Here is a 15,869-nt window from a genome sequence, read left to right on the forward strand (position 1 = left end):
AAAAGTTTAAAAAATGTTTTAGCCCTCACAGGCTCTTCCTCAGGTATTCAATTCAATAGATTGGGTCTATCTATCTATCTATCTATCTATCTATCTATCTATCTTATGTTGTTTTCTGTTTGTTTTACATTCTGACCTCTGGTCAGTAGAGTGGTGTCCATCTTTGAAGTCAATCTGTCCATCCTTGGACTTGTCACTCTTCATGGAGACACAGCTGGGTACAGGAGACTCTGGTCTCTGCTGATAAACCCTGACAGGATGATAAGCAAAATGAAACATTGTATTTATCATTTTTTATTATGTTTAGGTTTTTTTTCCAATTCACTTTTTATTGTATTTTTGGTGACCCGATGGCCTGCCCTTTTATTCCATTTCAAAGGTGTTGCTGTTGTTTACAAGTGTAAATTACAATTTAAAATAGATAATGAAATACTGTGAATTCCCCTAATTAATTACACATTATATTATACTACAAAAGTTTAAAACATATCTATATAATGTTTGGAGCCCTTACAGGCTCTTCCTCGGGTATTCAATACAAGTGTATCCTTATTTCAGACTCAAGGTCCATATCAAAAAAGACAAACAATAAAAACATAAAAGCAGTCATCATACCTACAGACCAGACAGTCCACATACAGTAACATACAGAGGCTGTTGCACTAATGTCTCCACATCATAGAAGAGAAGCAATAAGAACTCTAACAGGATTAATTTAAATCACAATAACTCTGTTGACTCTAGACAATAGGCATGAATTTGTAAAAAAAAAAATTTAAGATCCTTGACAGGTAGGCACCCCAAGTTATCAAACAACTGGCGTGCACTGTGCCAAAATGTGTGTGTGTGTGTGTGTGTGTGTGTGTGTGTGTGTGTGTGTGTGTGTGTGTGTGTGTGTGAGGTATTAGAGGTACAATGTTTCTCTTTTAAGACAAGTGTTTGGTTACAGTACATCCATGAGTGTTGATATGGTCGTTATTTGACCAAAAATCATTCTAGTCACACTGATTTATTGTATTGAACTCCTCAGTCACATACACATTCAGGACAGATATTGTATCTTACTACCATCAGTCTATTGTATTATTCAATTCAATTTAACAACACTGTATGGTGCAATTTTTGTACTATCTATCTATCTATCCATCTATCCATCTATCCATCCATCCATCATCCATCCATCCATCCATCCATCCATCCCTATATCCGTCCGTCTGTCCGTCTATCAATCTACTGTATCCATATCTATATGTTGTTTTCTGATTGTTTTACACAATGAACTCTGAACAGTAGAGTGGCGTCCATCTTTTAGAAAATTGCTTGGTCCATGAGTGTGTTCATGATTGTTATTGGACCAACAATCATTCTAGTCATATTGATTTATTCACAAATGTCATGTTTAAAATTGGACACACAGCACCTACTGTATGTAGTTAAATGAATGATCATTAGTCATATTTGATATCTTAGATATCTTGATATCTTAGATAGAATACAAGTTTAGAATGTAAACATGTATGAGCTGTTTGAACATCAATATCAAATTCTAACAACGTCAGGATGATATCAGGTCAACACAACACAATGACAGAGAGATTAGAGGTCAGGTGTTTTTTTGTGTCTATTAACTGTTGTACATAAACTTTTAATTATAATCCACGATATACTACAGAGAAACCCCAGCACAGAAACAATAGAGAAATGTTTACAACATGTGTTGTCAAGCAAATCAGAGAGAGGGCGCCAGAAGCCAAGTGAACGCATTGTTTCTTATACAGGGAAAATCTGTCAAGAAAGAAAATGTCACCAGAGTTGCATGCTGTCATGAATGTGGCTGTGAAAACTATAACTACATGAAGAAAATCCTTTATAGGAGAATTCCGGACATTTTAAGTGTTATCTTTGATGTGTCGTTACTCACCTACCGACGTAAAAAGTGGCGTTGTTTTTTTCCATAGATTCCCCTGTCGTCATTTTTTCAACCCCCTCCGTTGTCATAATGGGAGCGCGTGGCTTAGGGAAATTCGTCTATTATAACCGATTCAAAGTTATTTTTTTCTCTACTACTACTCATTGTAGAGTCTCATGATAGTCAAACATGCGCTGAAAGTTCCTGAGAGGCTACCGCTAACCGCTAACGATTTAACACTGGTTGCTTGTTTCTCTACCTGGCAACACCAAGTTGCCAGGTTCTGGAAAGAAACAAGCAACCAGTGTTAAATCGTTAGCGGTTAGCGGTAGCGACAGGGGGAAAAAAAAACAACGCCACTTTTTACGTCGGTAGGTGAGTAACGACACATCAAAGATAACACTTAAAATGTCCGGAATTCTCCTTTAACTTGCGACACACATTTTGTTTCACAGCCTACTTCAATGCAAATGAGATTTCCGGAGGGAGGGGGGTTTACCAGGCTAATGATTTGCTGCTCTGTGTGAATAAATGGATGCCGATCATGTGCAACTTTTGTATCACAGTCAGTGGCGGCTGGTGGATTTTTCCCTAGGTGGTTCTACACCAAAAATTAAGCCAATAACATGTACTATCACACTGATGAACCCTGACAGGATGATAGCCAAGATGAAACATTGTATTTATTAAATGTTTTTGTTTTTTGTTTTTGTTTAGTGTTTTTCAATTCACTTTTTATAAAATGCGTTGGTGATCTGATGGCCTTTCCTTTTACAACACTTCAAAAGTGTTGCTGTTGTTTACAACTTGTGTAAATTCAATTTTAAAATGAATTTGCAATACTGTAAATTCACCCAATTAATTACAAATTGTAATATATTACAAAAGTAAAAAATTATGTTTGGAGCCCTCACAGGCTCTTCCTCAGGCATTCAATTCAATTTGATCTTTATTTCAGACTCAAGGTCCATAAAGAAAAAGACAAACAATAAAAACATAAAAGAAGTCATCATACAGACAGTAGGCGACACATAAGATATGTACAGTCTATAGAGGCTGTTACGCCAATGCCTCCACAACAACTGTCTGCTGAGCCAATATGTGTGAATGTGTGTATGTGTGAGGTAATAGAGGTACTTTTTTTCTCTTTTGTATCGTGCAGGATACTGTATTGGGTGTGCATTGTCGTGCATTGCTATCTTGTTTTCTGTTTGTTTTACATTCTGACCTCTGATCAGTAGAGTGGGGTCCATCTTTGAAGTCAATCTGTCCACCCTTGGAATGGTCACTCTTCATGGAGACACAGCTGGGTACAGGAGACTCTGGTCTCTGCTGATGAACCCTGACAGGATGATAAGCAGTAGGGGAAATTGTATTTATTTATTTATTTCCTTTTGTTTCATTTACAATTTGGTGACACCAAGACATTTTTTGGCATAATGATATATTTATGTCCTCATCATGACCATGGGTATGCTCTAAAAGTGTGAAAATTGTATTTTAATTTCACCATGTCTTAAAAGTTTTTGTTTACAATGTGTGTTCATTTGTTTAAAAGAGACTTGCAATACTGTGGATTCTCCCAATTAATTGCACAATTTGTTTGTAATAGACTGTTACTACTTGGGAACAATGCAAGTTGGGAACGATACAAATAGGGAATGCATGCCCCACCTAACCTTGTTATGCAATACCCGTTATATCTGTTGTCAGAGTACCCGGTGTAACCGTCTGTCTGTCTGTGTCCCTTTTGTGCCCATATGGAAAAGTCCTTGTGCAGTGGTAAACATCAGTGGAGAATGTGTGGAGAAAGTCTGAAGGACTAAGTAATCAGATAGCAGGTGTGGGGAATTTGCCAGGTGTGGGGAATTTGCCAAATCAAGGTTAGGCTGTGGTTGCCATGGCAACCACATGGTGAAAACAATGTTTGGAGCCCTTATAGACTCTTCCTCAGGTTTGTCTGAGGGAATACATGTAGTTGTTTTTCCATAATGAGTTATGGATTGAAGATTAAGATGCTGCACTTACTATGATTGCCAACCGTAGGTTCAAATATACTTTAGTTTATAATTGTAGAATAGTGACTTTGTAGCACAGACTTGTTTTCTTGTCATTTTATTGAATTGCCCACTTACCCAGTTGTTGGTTGACTAGGATCCATGCTGCTTACTGTGATCTTGTACTTTATAGATCACTCTGGATAACAGCGTCTGTTCAATGACAATATTGTAAATTGTTGTAATTGTAATAATACTGTAGATTGTCATGTACATTGATAGTTGCAATACATCTCCAAGTTGTATAATAATCTGACACCAAGCTGAAGGCTTCGTTCTCTGGATTATTATTTTCTTTTTCTCTGGTTCTGTTTAAAAACTGCAGCGGGGTGAAAACATGGCAGAGTGACCTTATAGCACACTGTGATGTAAGCAACACAGCTGCAGCTAATCCAATTAATGTGTGTTAGATTTAGGTATGTCAATAACTGAGTTTCCATTCAAATGTATTAGAAATATTAACCAATCCATCCACTAACATTATACAAATATTGGTTCATGGTAAAAGCAGTAGGTGGCACTATTTTGCCAGTCAGGTGAAATGCATATTTATTAGACTAACTATTATTTGATTATCTTTTGTCCAGAAATAATATTTTACACAGACTGCCTGGTTCCGCTGCCGGAAAATGCACTCGCTCCTTCTGCTCTGTGGATCCTAAAAAATGTGTGTGTGCAAATGACTGGATATAATAGGCAGGCTATAGACCGGATATGAACACTGAATACAAATGGAAAGCAGGTTTTTCACAGCGACGTGTTGTCAAAGTAAACGAGTCGTCTCGTCTTTAAGCGCAGCTAAGAGCAGCTGATGCTGTAGAGTAGGCCAAATAGGCAAGTCATGTCTTTCCCCAAGAAAGGGAAACCAGGTTTTTAGATAAGAAAAGAAAGGGACAGAAAACAGTCTGAGGGAAAACAACTCCTCACTCATTCTGTTCAAATCATGTATACTTTACATTACCATTTTTCAATTTTATTTTTTTTTACAATTTGGGCAAAATAGCAATGTTTACATTGAGGTGCCCACTCTTCCTTAGTGGAACACTCCTCTTGTATCCTTATATTGATGCTTAATTGTAAATAAGAGAAAAAGTTGTCCAGATAGAACAGCAGGGACCACCTTAAAAGATCTGTTTTCTCTGCTACGACACAAGGACTCACGGGACGCACACACAACTTATCGTCTAAGTTGTCAAGCTTTAATTGGTGGTTTAAATTAAAGAACATAACTGGGAATGAGGTTATTAAGTCGATATGTAAACATATCACGGATGTGTCTCACATTACCACCTCTATGTATTAATTGGCTGAATATATGAGACAATATGCCCTTGGGCACAGACATGACAAAAGCCCTATTTTCCCCAGCTCCTGCTCTATGTATTCATAGGCTGATTATGAGACAAAGTTCAACTGGGCACAGACATGAAAAAGGCTCCCCTCCCCAGCAGGGCAGGTCAACTGACTTTATACAGCATAAAATTCACCTGCACTTCAATAGGATTTACAACACATTATGCACCCAATTAATGCCAGATCGTCTATTTTCGGCATTATTTTATGTTGAGAAACACCCAAACAACACAGTTGTGCATTTTTATGCAGCTTGAACCAACAACAAAGTAGCACAGACAACATTTCTTGCTGAAGTCATGTGATTTACTGTAAACTGCTGAGGGGGGGGGGAGTAGTGAGGGGCAGAGGGGGGGGACGTCGAGGGAGAGAAAGAGAGCGAGTGAGGGAGAGTTGATACATAGAAAGTGCTCCTTCGGCTAGTTAGTCTTGGAAGTGCAAGAAGTGCCTAAAAGTACCTCGACAAGACAATGTATTCATTTGTTTTCTCCTTTACTTCATTCTGTTCTTCGCTGAACGTTCATGCTGCAGCTTTTACCTTACAGTACATTAAGCTTCCAGTCTAGAGACATGTATTTGTTCTAGTATATTATGTAGAACAAATGAAAGAGTTATTTATTGTTTTCATGTCAAGGATTTTTTTTTTTCTTTTTCAAGGTTTTTACAAATTCTTCGAACATAGTTAGTAAACTGTTCCTAATTTAGCTGGGGACCCCTGGAACCCCCTCAACGGCCGATTGAGAACCACTGTTCTAGTACATTATAATAAACCACTTCCACTTACCCTACATTAATCCGTATGCATTCGTCATCGCAAAACAAAATGGAGTCTGGACTGTTAATTTCACTGTGCTGCTCAGTCGTATCAACATGGTTCACTGTGCCTCTATTGTTCTTCTGTTTCTATCATACTGGGTGCGTCTATAGTTCTGTGTCTTCCTCTAGCAGTGGAGTTATGTTGCAACACCTCGTAGTTGCACCGCCTCTATGTACTGTAGTCATAGGCTGAATATGAGACAAAGTTCCCCTGGGCACAGACATGAAAAAGTCAAAACACACACACACACACACACACACACACACACACACACACACACACACACACACACACACACACACACACACACACACACACACACACACACACACACACACACACACACACACACACACACACACACACACACACACACACACACACACATTTTTACAGGCTGGGGCGGCACCCTGCAACATTTTGTCAGCTTGTAGATCTTCTATTTACAAATAGCCGATCTATAGATTTAAAGTGGTTAAACTGATTATGATGTGATTAACTAATTCTGCGGGGGACCCCCAAGAACCCCTCAAGGAACTGGTGGTCCCCAGAGCCCACTTTGAGAACCACTGAGCTTAAGCAATCCAGATGCAAGCAGCTCTATCAGTTATAACACACACATTATGTATTTAACTTTTATAGCAATATATAGTTTTTTATGATAAAACAACATTCTTCCACATAATCTAAGTAGAGCCAAACACATTAATGACGGTCATGGAGGCTAATTTTTTCATTGCCAATATGTAATCCTTGTCAATATGATTGATTTATTAAACGGTGAGCTCGTAACATTTGGGCATAATGTCGGCTAATGACTGTGACAGTTTAAAACCTGCACTTTATACGTGTGCACAGACCTGTAATGACAGCTCTCCCTGCTTCACAGCCATTGGAGGGAGCCAAATAGGGGCCAAATAGGTGAGGCAATGTATTCATTAGTTTTCTCCTTTACTTCATTTTATTCTTACTAACTCGCTGAACTTCATTTCTGCAAGACGTTGGCTATTATGCTGAAGCTTTTACGTTTTATCTTCCAGTCTATATCTTGTTCTTGTACAGTGGTTATAATCCATTTTCATGTCAAGGACCCCCAATTGCCCACGGACCCCATCAAATTTTTTGTTCCCAAGACGTTTAAAAATATTTTGAAAATAGCAGCTACTTTTGAATGGCCAAAGTATAAAATAGGGTGGTTAACTTGTTCCTAATTTTGCTGGAACCACCTCAAGGACCCCACTTGCCCGTGAAACTTTGAAAACCACTGTTCTAGTATATGCATTATAATAAACCACTTGAATGCATTGGTCCTCCAGAGTCTGTACTGTTCATGTCACTGTGTTGCTCATTCATATCAATATGGGTGACTGTGCCGTAACGTATGTGTATTTCTATCTGTCTACAGTCCTGTGTTTTTCCCTATACAGTCACAATACTTCAACTGTATTCTGTACTACAGAATTTTCAACACACATACACACAATTAATGCCAACAGCATATTAACCACATTAGACTACAGAAAAGAACGTAGGCCTAAATACTTAATTCATACTCCTTGTATGCCAGTGTTGCACAGTAAAAAATAATATGCATAATGTGCTTGTAGATGGGCTATTTTCTATCAAGGAGCATCTAAACGATGCAGATGGTCATAACCTACCATAACTGCAATGACTGTGACAGGTTAAAGCATTTTCGTTGTTCTGTTGTTTGTCTTGTTGCTTTGTTTCATGTCTGATATTTTGTGTTGTGTTGACGAGTCCTTTTACAACTGTGACAAGAAGCAGCCTCTAAATTCAACATGGTGATGAAAAACAACAATACATTATTAGCATGTTTTGTTTGAAGATATATTAAACAAAAATACCTGTATTTTTGCTATGTGATGTAATGGTCGAAAGCAGGCTGTTAATTAATTGATAGTTTTAAAAACAGAACAAACCACTCTCTTTTTTCACTTATTTTTCCATGCAATAGGCTACCAGATTTATGCCAGTGCATGCGTACAGTATACATGTTTTTTTGTATTATATATTTTTTTATTGTGCAATAGAATATAGCTTTCATGTCCTGTTGATGTTTTATTCCTTTATAGATTTTTCAATGTGTTTAATCTCGTATGCACATTTCATAATGCCCTATTGCCTGCTCTGTGTCAGAAGACAAGATAACCAAAAACAATCTCCATATGAATCTATTATCCTGAACGTTGTCTGTTGGGGGAAAGAGACAATCAATCCCAACTCTATTGCAGGCATGCAAACAGGCCCATGGTGAAAATGGTGACAATGTGCAGCGCGCGCCGCGCAAAATGTTTGGGGGTACCAAACACGTTTTGGGGGGGTGGGACACTACAAGGTTATACTACACTTGAGTCAATCAGTACAAATCTATACTCAGTATTGAGCAAGATATTAACATTAATTCACAGTGAAGTTTACTGTGAATATGTGTGTTAATCAATGTCACTATAAAGCCTGACATCCATGCTGGAATATTTTTATAAGGACAATATAGCAAATACTAGACCAGATAAACGAACACTTTATTATAGAATTCTCTTTTTTCTGGACATAGTCATTTAAAATGTAAAAGGTGATCTTACCCTGTTCTTCCCTGCCATATAATAAGATGGTAAGATTGTAAGGTAAGATGAGCCTGTGCTGTCACACTGTCATGTGACCTTAAATCTAGTAAACATCCATCATTTATACCTGGCTGTGAAATTGGGAAGCACCTGGGGAAAGTATAAAACATTCTCTTACACAAAAAACTGTGTTTTGCCGGTCAAAGTAAGATTTCTACACGTCAGGTAGAATGACTGTTGTATCAAAGCTAATTTACCCAGATCTAAAAATGTATATCATACATGTTGGTGATTTGCCAATGGATAAAACCATGTGAATAATTTAGCAAAGAAATTGTCTGAAGAATTATTCAAGCCAATGTTGTCTAAAATGGTGGCTGTGGGGTAAAATTAACCAAATGCCCCAGGGTAATTGAGCCAAATATCCTAATATTAATCACTATTCATATTTTATATTATTTCTTTGCTACTCAAATTATTCCTTTTATTAGACCTTTAATTTGGATGAATATCTAATTTAAGAGAAGTTTGCAATATTAATTATTATATTAACAATTGCAAATATTAAAATGTTCTGAATAACAAACTTTATTTAAGTAGCTTTATATTGTTTAAATAACCGTTTATAAATAAGACTATTTGCAAGGGAAACGTGTTATTAAATTATTTTCAATAAGTGAATACATTGTTTGTTCAAGTTTAAACATATTTTTTTAATATTTTTTTTGTCATATACTTACTCATAATTTTGATTGATAGAAGACATCCTGAAATAAGGGTAGATGTTTAGATCTAATTGTGCCTTGCTTCCAGGACAACTTAAGTGAAAAGTGGCTCAACTTATCCCATTCTCCCCTACCTGAGGGGGCTGTTAAATAACAACATTAAATCTACACCGTTTCAAAATCAAAGAATACAGTAACGGTTGGGCAAAGCCTCGCTGATAACCTCCATGTGGAGGGAGTGCGCGTGTACACCACGTATGCGCACGCACGCACGCACACACACACACACACACACACACACACACACACACACACATAAAAGTTTGTAGCCGCACACACAGACACAACGTAAAATAACAACACACTCACCACTAAAACGGATGGTCTAAAGAACGGTATTAGTCCACAGTGCATGGTTTTCACATTGTTAAAACGTTTAGCGAAGCGACTCATAAACTTTTTATCCATTCAAAGATCTTCCACAACACCGCATCATAATAGCCTGGTTCCAGACGAATCTGCCTTTGCAAAATTGCATCGCACTTTAGCCCTCGGCAGATTAGGTCTGGCCCCCCTCAATAGAGATTTCATTTCTCTCCCTCCGAAGTCGTGAGGGACCAATCAGGGCCCAGTATCCAAATGTGGGCGGGCTTATCACCTTATTTGGAGCAATGACGTACAAGGAAGCACTGCTCTGATTGGTTCGTACAAGGAAGCACTGCTCTGATTGGTTTAGGTCTAACCAATAGAGTCCGTTTGGATCTTTTTGTAACCGCCCCTTGGAAAAAAATCTATCGTTGATAGGGACCAGACTAATATCCACGCACTGTGTCGTGTGATATTGTCTGGCCACGCGAGGCTAGCATCATAACAATGGCCCCCAGCTAATGCAGCTGTGTTTCGTCAGCTAACGCAGGCTGCATCTACAACTTCCTAAAGCGGGTTTTCAAAATAAGACTACCACTCATTTGTATCATGTATCATGATTAGTCAATGGAAGTTTTATTTTGGCGTTCGTCCACAAAAACATCCTTCCTATGTCCAACCTTTGACAGTCATGTGACCGACGCAGCCTTTACAATCAATACAATCGATTATAGTAGTGATAATATAACCCAGTACATGCCATATCATTTAAGGGTTTAATAACTTGAGAATAATGCTTGCAGTGATCCAGACATCATATAACAACACTATCGTTGATCACTCAGAAAGAACACTGCTAGACATGCATTAACCCAGACTCCACAGTCACAACAATAAAATACAGTATAATAAATTCAATATATATATATATTTAGTTTTTTACAGAGAACTTAAGACAAAGAATACAAACACAGTGCCATGAGACGCTATAATGTGGTGCTCCGCGGAATCCATTATCTCTGCCAGACACACAAACACATGCACCCACACACCCACACCCACCCACCCCCACACACCCACCCCCACACACACACACACACACACACACACACACACACACACACACACACACACACACACACACACACACACACACACACACACACACACACACACACACACACACACACACACACACACACACACACACACACACACGCATGCACGTGCCTGACTTGACCAGCTTCACGCTAAAGACTTCAGGGTCAGTAACCTGACCATCATCATCTCACCACCTATGTTGCACATTCATATCATATAGGTCAATCATATAGGACAAAATAACTACAACCCTAAAGGCTCAGTTATACTTAGTTGCCTGCTGGTGTGGTGCTCAGTAAATAGCAGATCTACAAGGTCAAAATGCGTCACGAATGTGAAGCATTGTATATCTGCTATTTACGGTATGCAACACCAGCAACTAAGTACAAATCAGGCTTAACAGCATTTGATCTATGTAGTCAATGATAATACTAATGATAATAATGATGATAGGAAATTGCTTTCACTCATTTTGATAGCTTTGTGTCAATTTAAATGGAGCCGTAAGGGATCTTTTGGTGTGTGTGTATATATATATATATATATATATATATATATATATATATATATATATATATAAATAAACAGGTAGCTCTCGTGCACATCCAGGGTAGAGGTGCTGGTTTGGCAAGATGATGCATAAGAAAGAAAGGAACCTTCCCACTGCCTCTCTTTTCGGAAGGAACCGCACACTCCAAATGACGATGGACTCAGACTCAGTTAATGCTTAATTTCTTTAGGCTTTATTAGCACGACGCGTTTCGCCGCGTTGGCTTCATCAGGTGCTATATGATAGCACCTGATGAAGCCAACGCGGCGAAACGCGTCCATCGTCATTTGGAGTGTGCGGTTCCTTCCGAAAAGAGAAGCAGTGGGAAGGTTCCTTTCTTTCTTATATATATATATATATATATATATATTATTTTGTCATTTAAATTAAAGTGAGTTGTTTGACTTTTAAATGCATTGAGAGACAAGCTTCTGCATTGGTGTTTGATACTTTGATAAACTGGATATAAATGACAGCTGTTGTATCTCTGACCAACACATTCTCACTCCCAACACGTCATATGTGGAGGCTTGGTCAATGTACGCATTATGCATCACATGACTAGGACTACACTGAACGTGCTTACAGCTTCAAACCTGTGGATTGAACGGTACCTCTACTACTGAGACATGGGGAGCGACATGGACATGTACAGATGAAAAGAAAGCACAGAGAGACGAGGAATATGCAGGGGAAGACAGGATAGACAAGACGAGGGGACAGGGATTTGGAGCCTGTGAGTGTTGGATCTATTTGGAATTTTAATGGACCATTACAGTATGCATTGTTGTGGATACAGGCAACTTACAAGAGAGAGCGAGAGAGAGAGATGTTTAAGATGAGGGTGGAGTAGGTTTCAGCACTTGGGATTTTCCAAGATGGACACAAGCTGCCCCCTTCCTTCATAAACAGCAGCTGGCCTCCTCCTCTCCTCTCCTCTCCTCTCCTCTCCTGGTAAACAGATGATGAAGATGACAAAAGGAGGATTCCGGGATGTTTGGGTGGGAACCCCTATTTGTAACTATACCTTTCAGGACGGGAACCTCTTTTGGGGTTGTTGTTGCTATGTACAGTATATAGCAACATACATATGTTGTAATCTTTGAATAAATATTTGAAGTTTTTCAGAAAACTTAGGTCAGGATTTAGAAGGCGTTTTTAGAATCGGCCTCAGGTCTAAATGAGTTAAAGAACGGATGATGAGCAAACTGCTGTGTACTTTTGTCGTCCGTACACCCCCCCCCCCCCACTAATGAATGCAAGGCTGACTCACTTCCACTGCGGCCGGCCTCTGTTTCCAATTTGCTCACAAGGAAAACAGGGAGGAGAGAAGAGGAGCCGCGGAATGTTCAGCCAAAGAATGGGGAGGGAGAAAATGTTTTCCACAAGGCCCTCTCAAACCTTTTAAAAGCCACGAACCGTCAAACCAGACACCACGCAGGGGGAAAACTTCTCCCCAACAGGTCATTTCATTTTCAGAGTTTTGTTGTGTGTGTGTGTCTTCTCCCAGAGAAAACCTCTGACATGACCTGTTGCATTCCACAGTGTTTCTAAGTCCAGAGACGTGCAAAATATGTACATTTGCATTCCTTTACGTCGCTTGTGAATGCACATAAAATGTTAATGTAAATGATAATGTACAAAGGTAACTACATGGATGGTTGCACTGCTCCGCTCTCAGTTACACATTGATAAATTAACACCTAGATTTCACCCATGCCACCCCACAACTCAGACACACACACACACACACACACACACACACACACACACACACACACACACACACACACACACACGGATCCTCAGTGTTAGCTTTAAGCCTGATCGGACCTGTAAGATCTAAAGCTGTGTCTTCTTACCAGTCTGTGTTGCTGTGATACATCCAACATGCAGAGGAAAGTGTCCGTGATCCGTCACTTATGGATGCAGTTTTGTCCAGTGTACAATCGGTCCAGAGAACAAGTCTCTCCGAATACACACATGCGCACGCAGTCACACTCACTCACACACACACACACACACACGTCCCTCTATGAGAGCCTTGAGAAAAATATACGGCGGCAACAAAAGGCACAGAGCGAGAGGGAGAGAGAGAGAGAGAGAGAGAGAGAGAGAGAGAGAGAGAGAGAGAGAGAGAGAGAGAGAGAGAGAGATTAACCCCACTGAGCTGACTGGTGGACACACACACACACTCACTCACGCATGCACACACAATTTGTCAGGTATTTTTACTTTACTGGAGCGTGTGTGTGTGTGTGTGTGTGTGTGTGTGCGCGCGTGCGTGCGTGCATGCGTGCGTGTGCACACTCACACTTATATCCTACAAGGACAATAGGACACACACACACGCGCGCGCGCACGCACGCACGCACGCGCACACACCCACGCACGCACGCACGCACACACAATGTTGTTGTCCTCACAAGTATAGTAATACAAGTTAGACATGTATCTGAAATGATGCAGTGAATAGAAACATACATGCACATGCACATGCACATGCACATGCACATGCACATGCACATGCACATGCACATGCACATGCACATGCACATGCACATGCACATGCACACACTGTGTGTGTGTGTGTGTGTGTGTGTGTGTGTGTGTGTGTGTGTGCGTGCGTGCGTGCGTGCGTGCGTGCGTGCGTGCGTGTGCGTGCGTGTGTGCGTGCGTGTGTGTGTGTGTGTGTGTGTGTGTTATGGCCTCAGGGGAGCACTTAGCCCCCCAAACTGTTCTTCTCCCCCCAATAACAGTGTGGTCAGAAATGCCTGAAGTACAAATGAAGAAAACATTGTTCACTGAAAAACACCCACATGATGATGAGTGACGTGATGTTGTTTTGCCTTTGTCACGTTTTATTGGATTATACATCCTTGTTTACATTATGACTTTTGGAAAGTCCAACCTCCATGAATGTGACTCCTCAACACGTTTCTTTATTGTTATTATCTGGACCCCATTTTCTGCTTAAAACCAAAGACATGGCCATCGGTCGCACTGTCCCGTTCCAACAAATAAATAAAATATAGGCCTACTCATCATCAGGCAAGAATATCCATTATGTTAAAAAACTCATTGTTTAACATAATTTATTTTATTAAATTAACACGTATCATGTTTCTACAATAGATCACACAGTCATGTTCGATTAACAACCGATTCCTCACAAAACACACTTAAAACTGGAAAATATGCTTCAATTTCTCGTCTCCTTTTTTCATTTTATTTTTTCTACTTTTTAATCACCAAGTCTGGGGGTTTCAAACGTTCCCCAAATACTATACTTTCATTGTAGCCAAGTCTCCTGATTTCAAATGATTCTGTCATGTGTTTTGTTTAGACAAGATGTTGTGGTTTAAAGGAAATTGCCTAAATGTCAAAACTGCACATACAAGACATAGATTCATATTATATTGAAACATTTTGTTATAATAGTCACTCAATACATTCTTTGTATTGTAATAATTTCAAGTGAATTGGATTATACTTAACTTAAACATGTCATTTGCCATGGGAACCCCCTCAAGGACCCCTGGGGGTCCCCGGGCCCCACTTTGAAAACCACTGTCCCACTGTCGAGTCAAATTCCTAGTATGTGCAACGTTAACTCAGTTAAAACAATAGTAAGCTGTTGATTTGTTTCTTTTCTTCCCCTTTTCTAAAATGCCTCCACCTCCTATTCTGTGGCCTACCCTTGCTGTAGTGAGGGTAGGTCACATAATCTGATGGGTAACCAAATGTGGTGTAGTGTCCGTGAACTAAACTACTCATTTTTGAGAAATGCATTTCTACGCTGAGGTTTGTTATAGGTGTTTCTATAAGCTTTGTGTAGCATAGTGGTTCTACAAGCAAGTCGGTGCATTCATTAGGTCGTTTCAGAGGAGTTACATTACAATGATTTTTAAAAGCACAATTTTATGAATACATAAGTTTTCCTTTTTTTTGTCCACCACTGATTAAGAGCTAACTGTTGCTGCATGGTAAAACCCTTAATTTAACCCGGAAGAGTGTGCAAATGTGAACACTTCAGAGTTGAATAAACTCTGAGGATTTGACTGTGTAGCAAGTTGGTCCAGCATGGTTTGCTTCTCATGTGACTGACAGGTGATTAAGAGAGAGAGAGAGAGAGAGAGCATCGCCACGGGAGGCCAAATGAAATCCCTCCAGAGATGAAACGCACACACAGGGACTCCTTCCTGTGGTCTAGAGTAAATATCAGGTGCCAGAGGATTTGAACACAAACAACGCACATACCTTTCCACTAAATAAAAGGCCTGTGAGCGCGTGTACAGGTGTTCTATGGCCTCGCTGCCTTTTCATCCATGCAGCCTCCAGTGGTTGGGGAGGCTGTGGGAAAGTTGTAGGCCTGTAGTTTAGTGACGCATGTATTGTCTCTC

General features: G+C 39.6%; 1 protein-coding gene across 1 annotated transcript in view; it reads right to left on the minus strand.

Moving 5' to 3' along the window:
- LOC308080599 (protein NLRC3-like) overlaps positions 1-4,070 on the minus strand; it is a gene marked incomplete at its 5' end in the record, with an annotated part of 49,104 nt that extends 45,034 nt beyond the window's left edge. The window contains one exon of the mRNA XM_080422493.1: positions 4,045-4,070. Coding sequence (XP_080278619.1) covers positions 4,045-4,070 — 26 coding nt within the window. The remainder of the gene's footprint in view (positions 1-4,044) is intronic.
- Between the last annotated feature and the right edge of the window lie 11,799 nt (positions 4,071-15,869).

This window comes from Gymnoscopelus braueri (assembly GCF_963280865.1).
Source record: "Gymnoscopelus braueri genome assembly, chromosome: 24".
Taxonomy (NCBI): Eukaryota; Metazoa; Chordata; class Actinopteri; order Myctophiformes; family Myctophidae; genus Gymnoscopelus; species Gymnoscopelus braueri.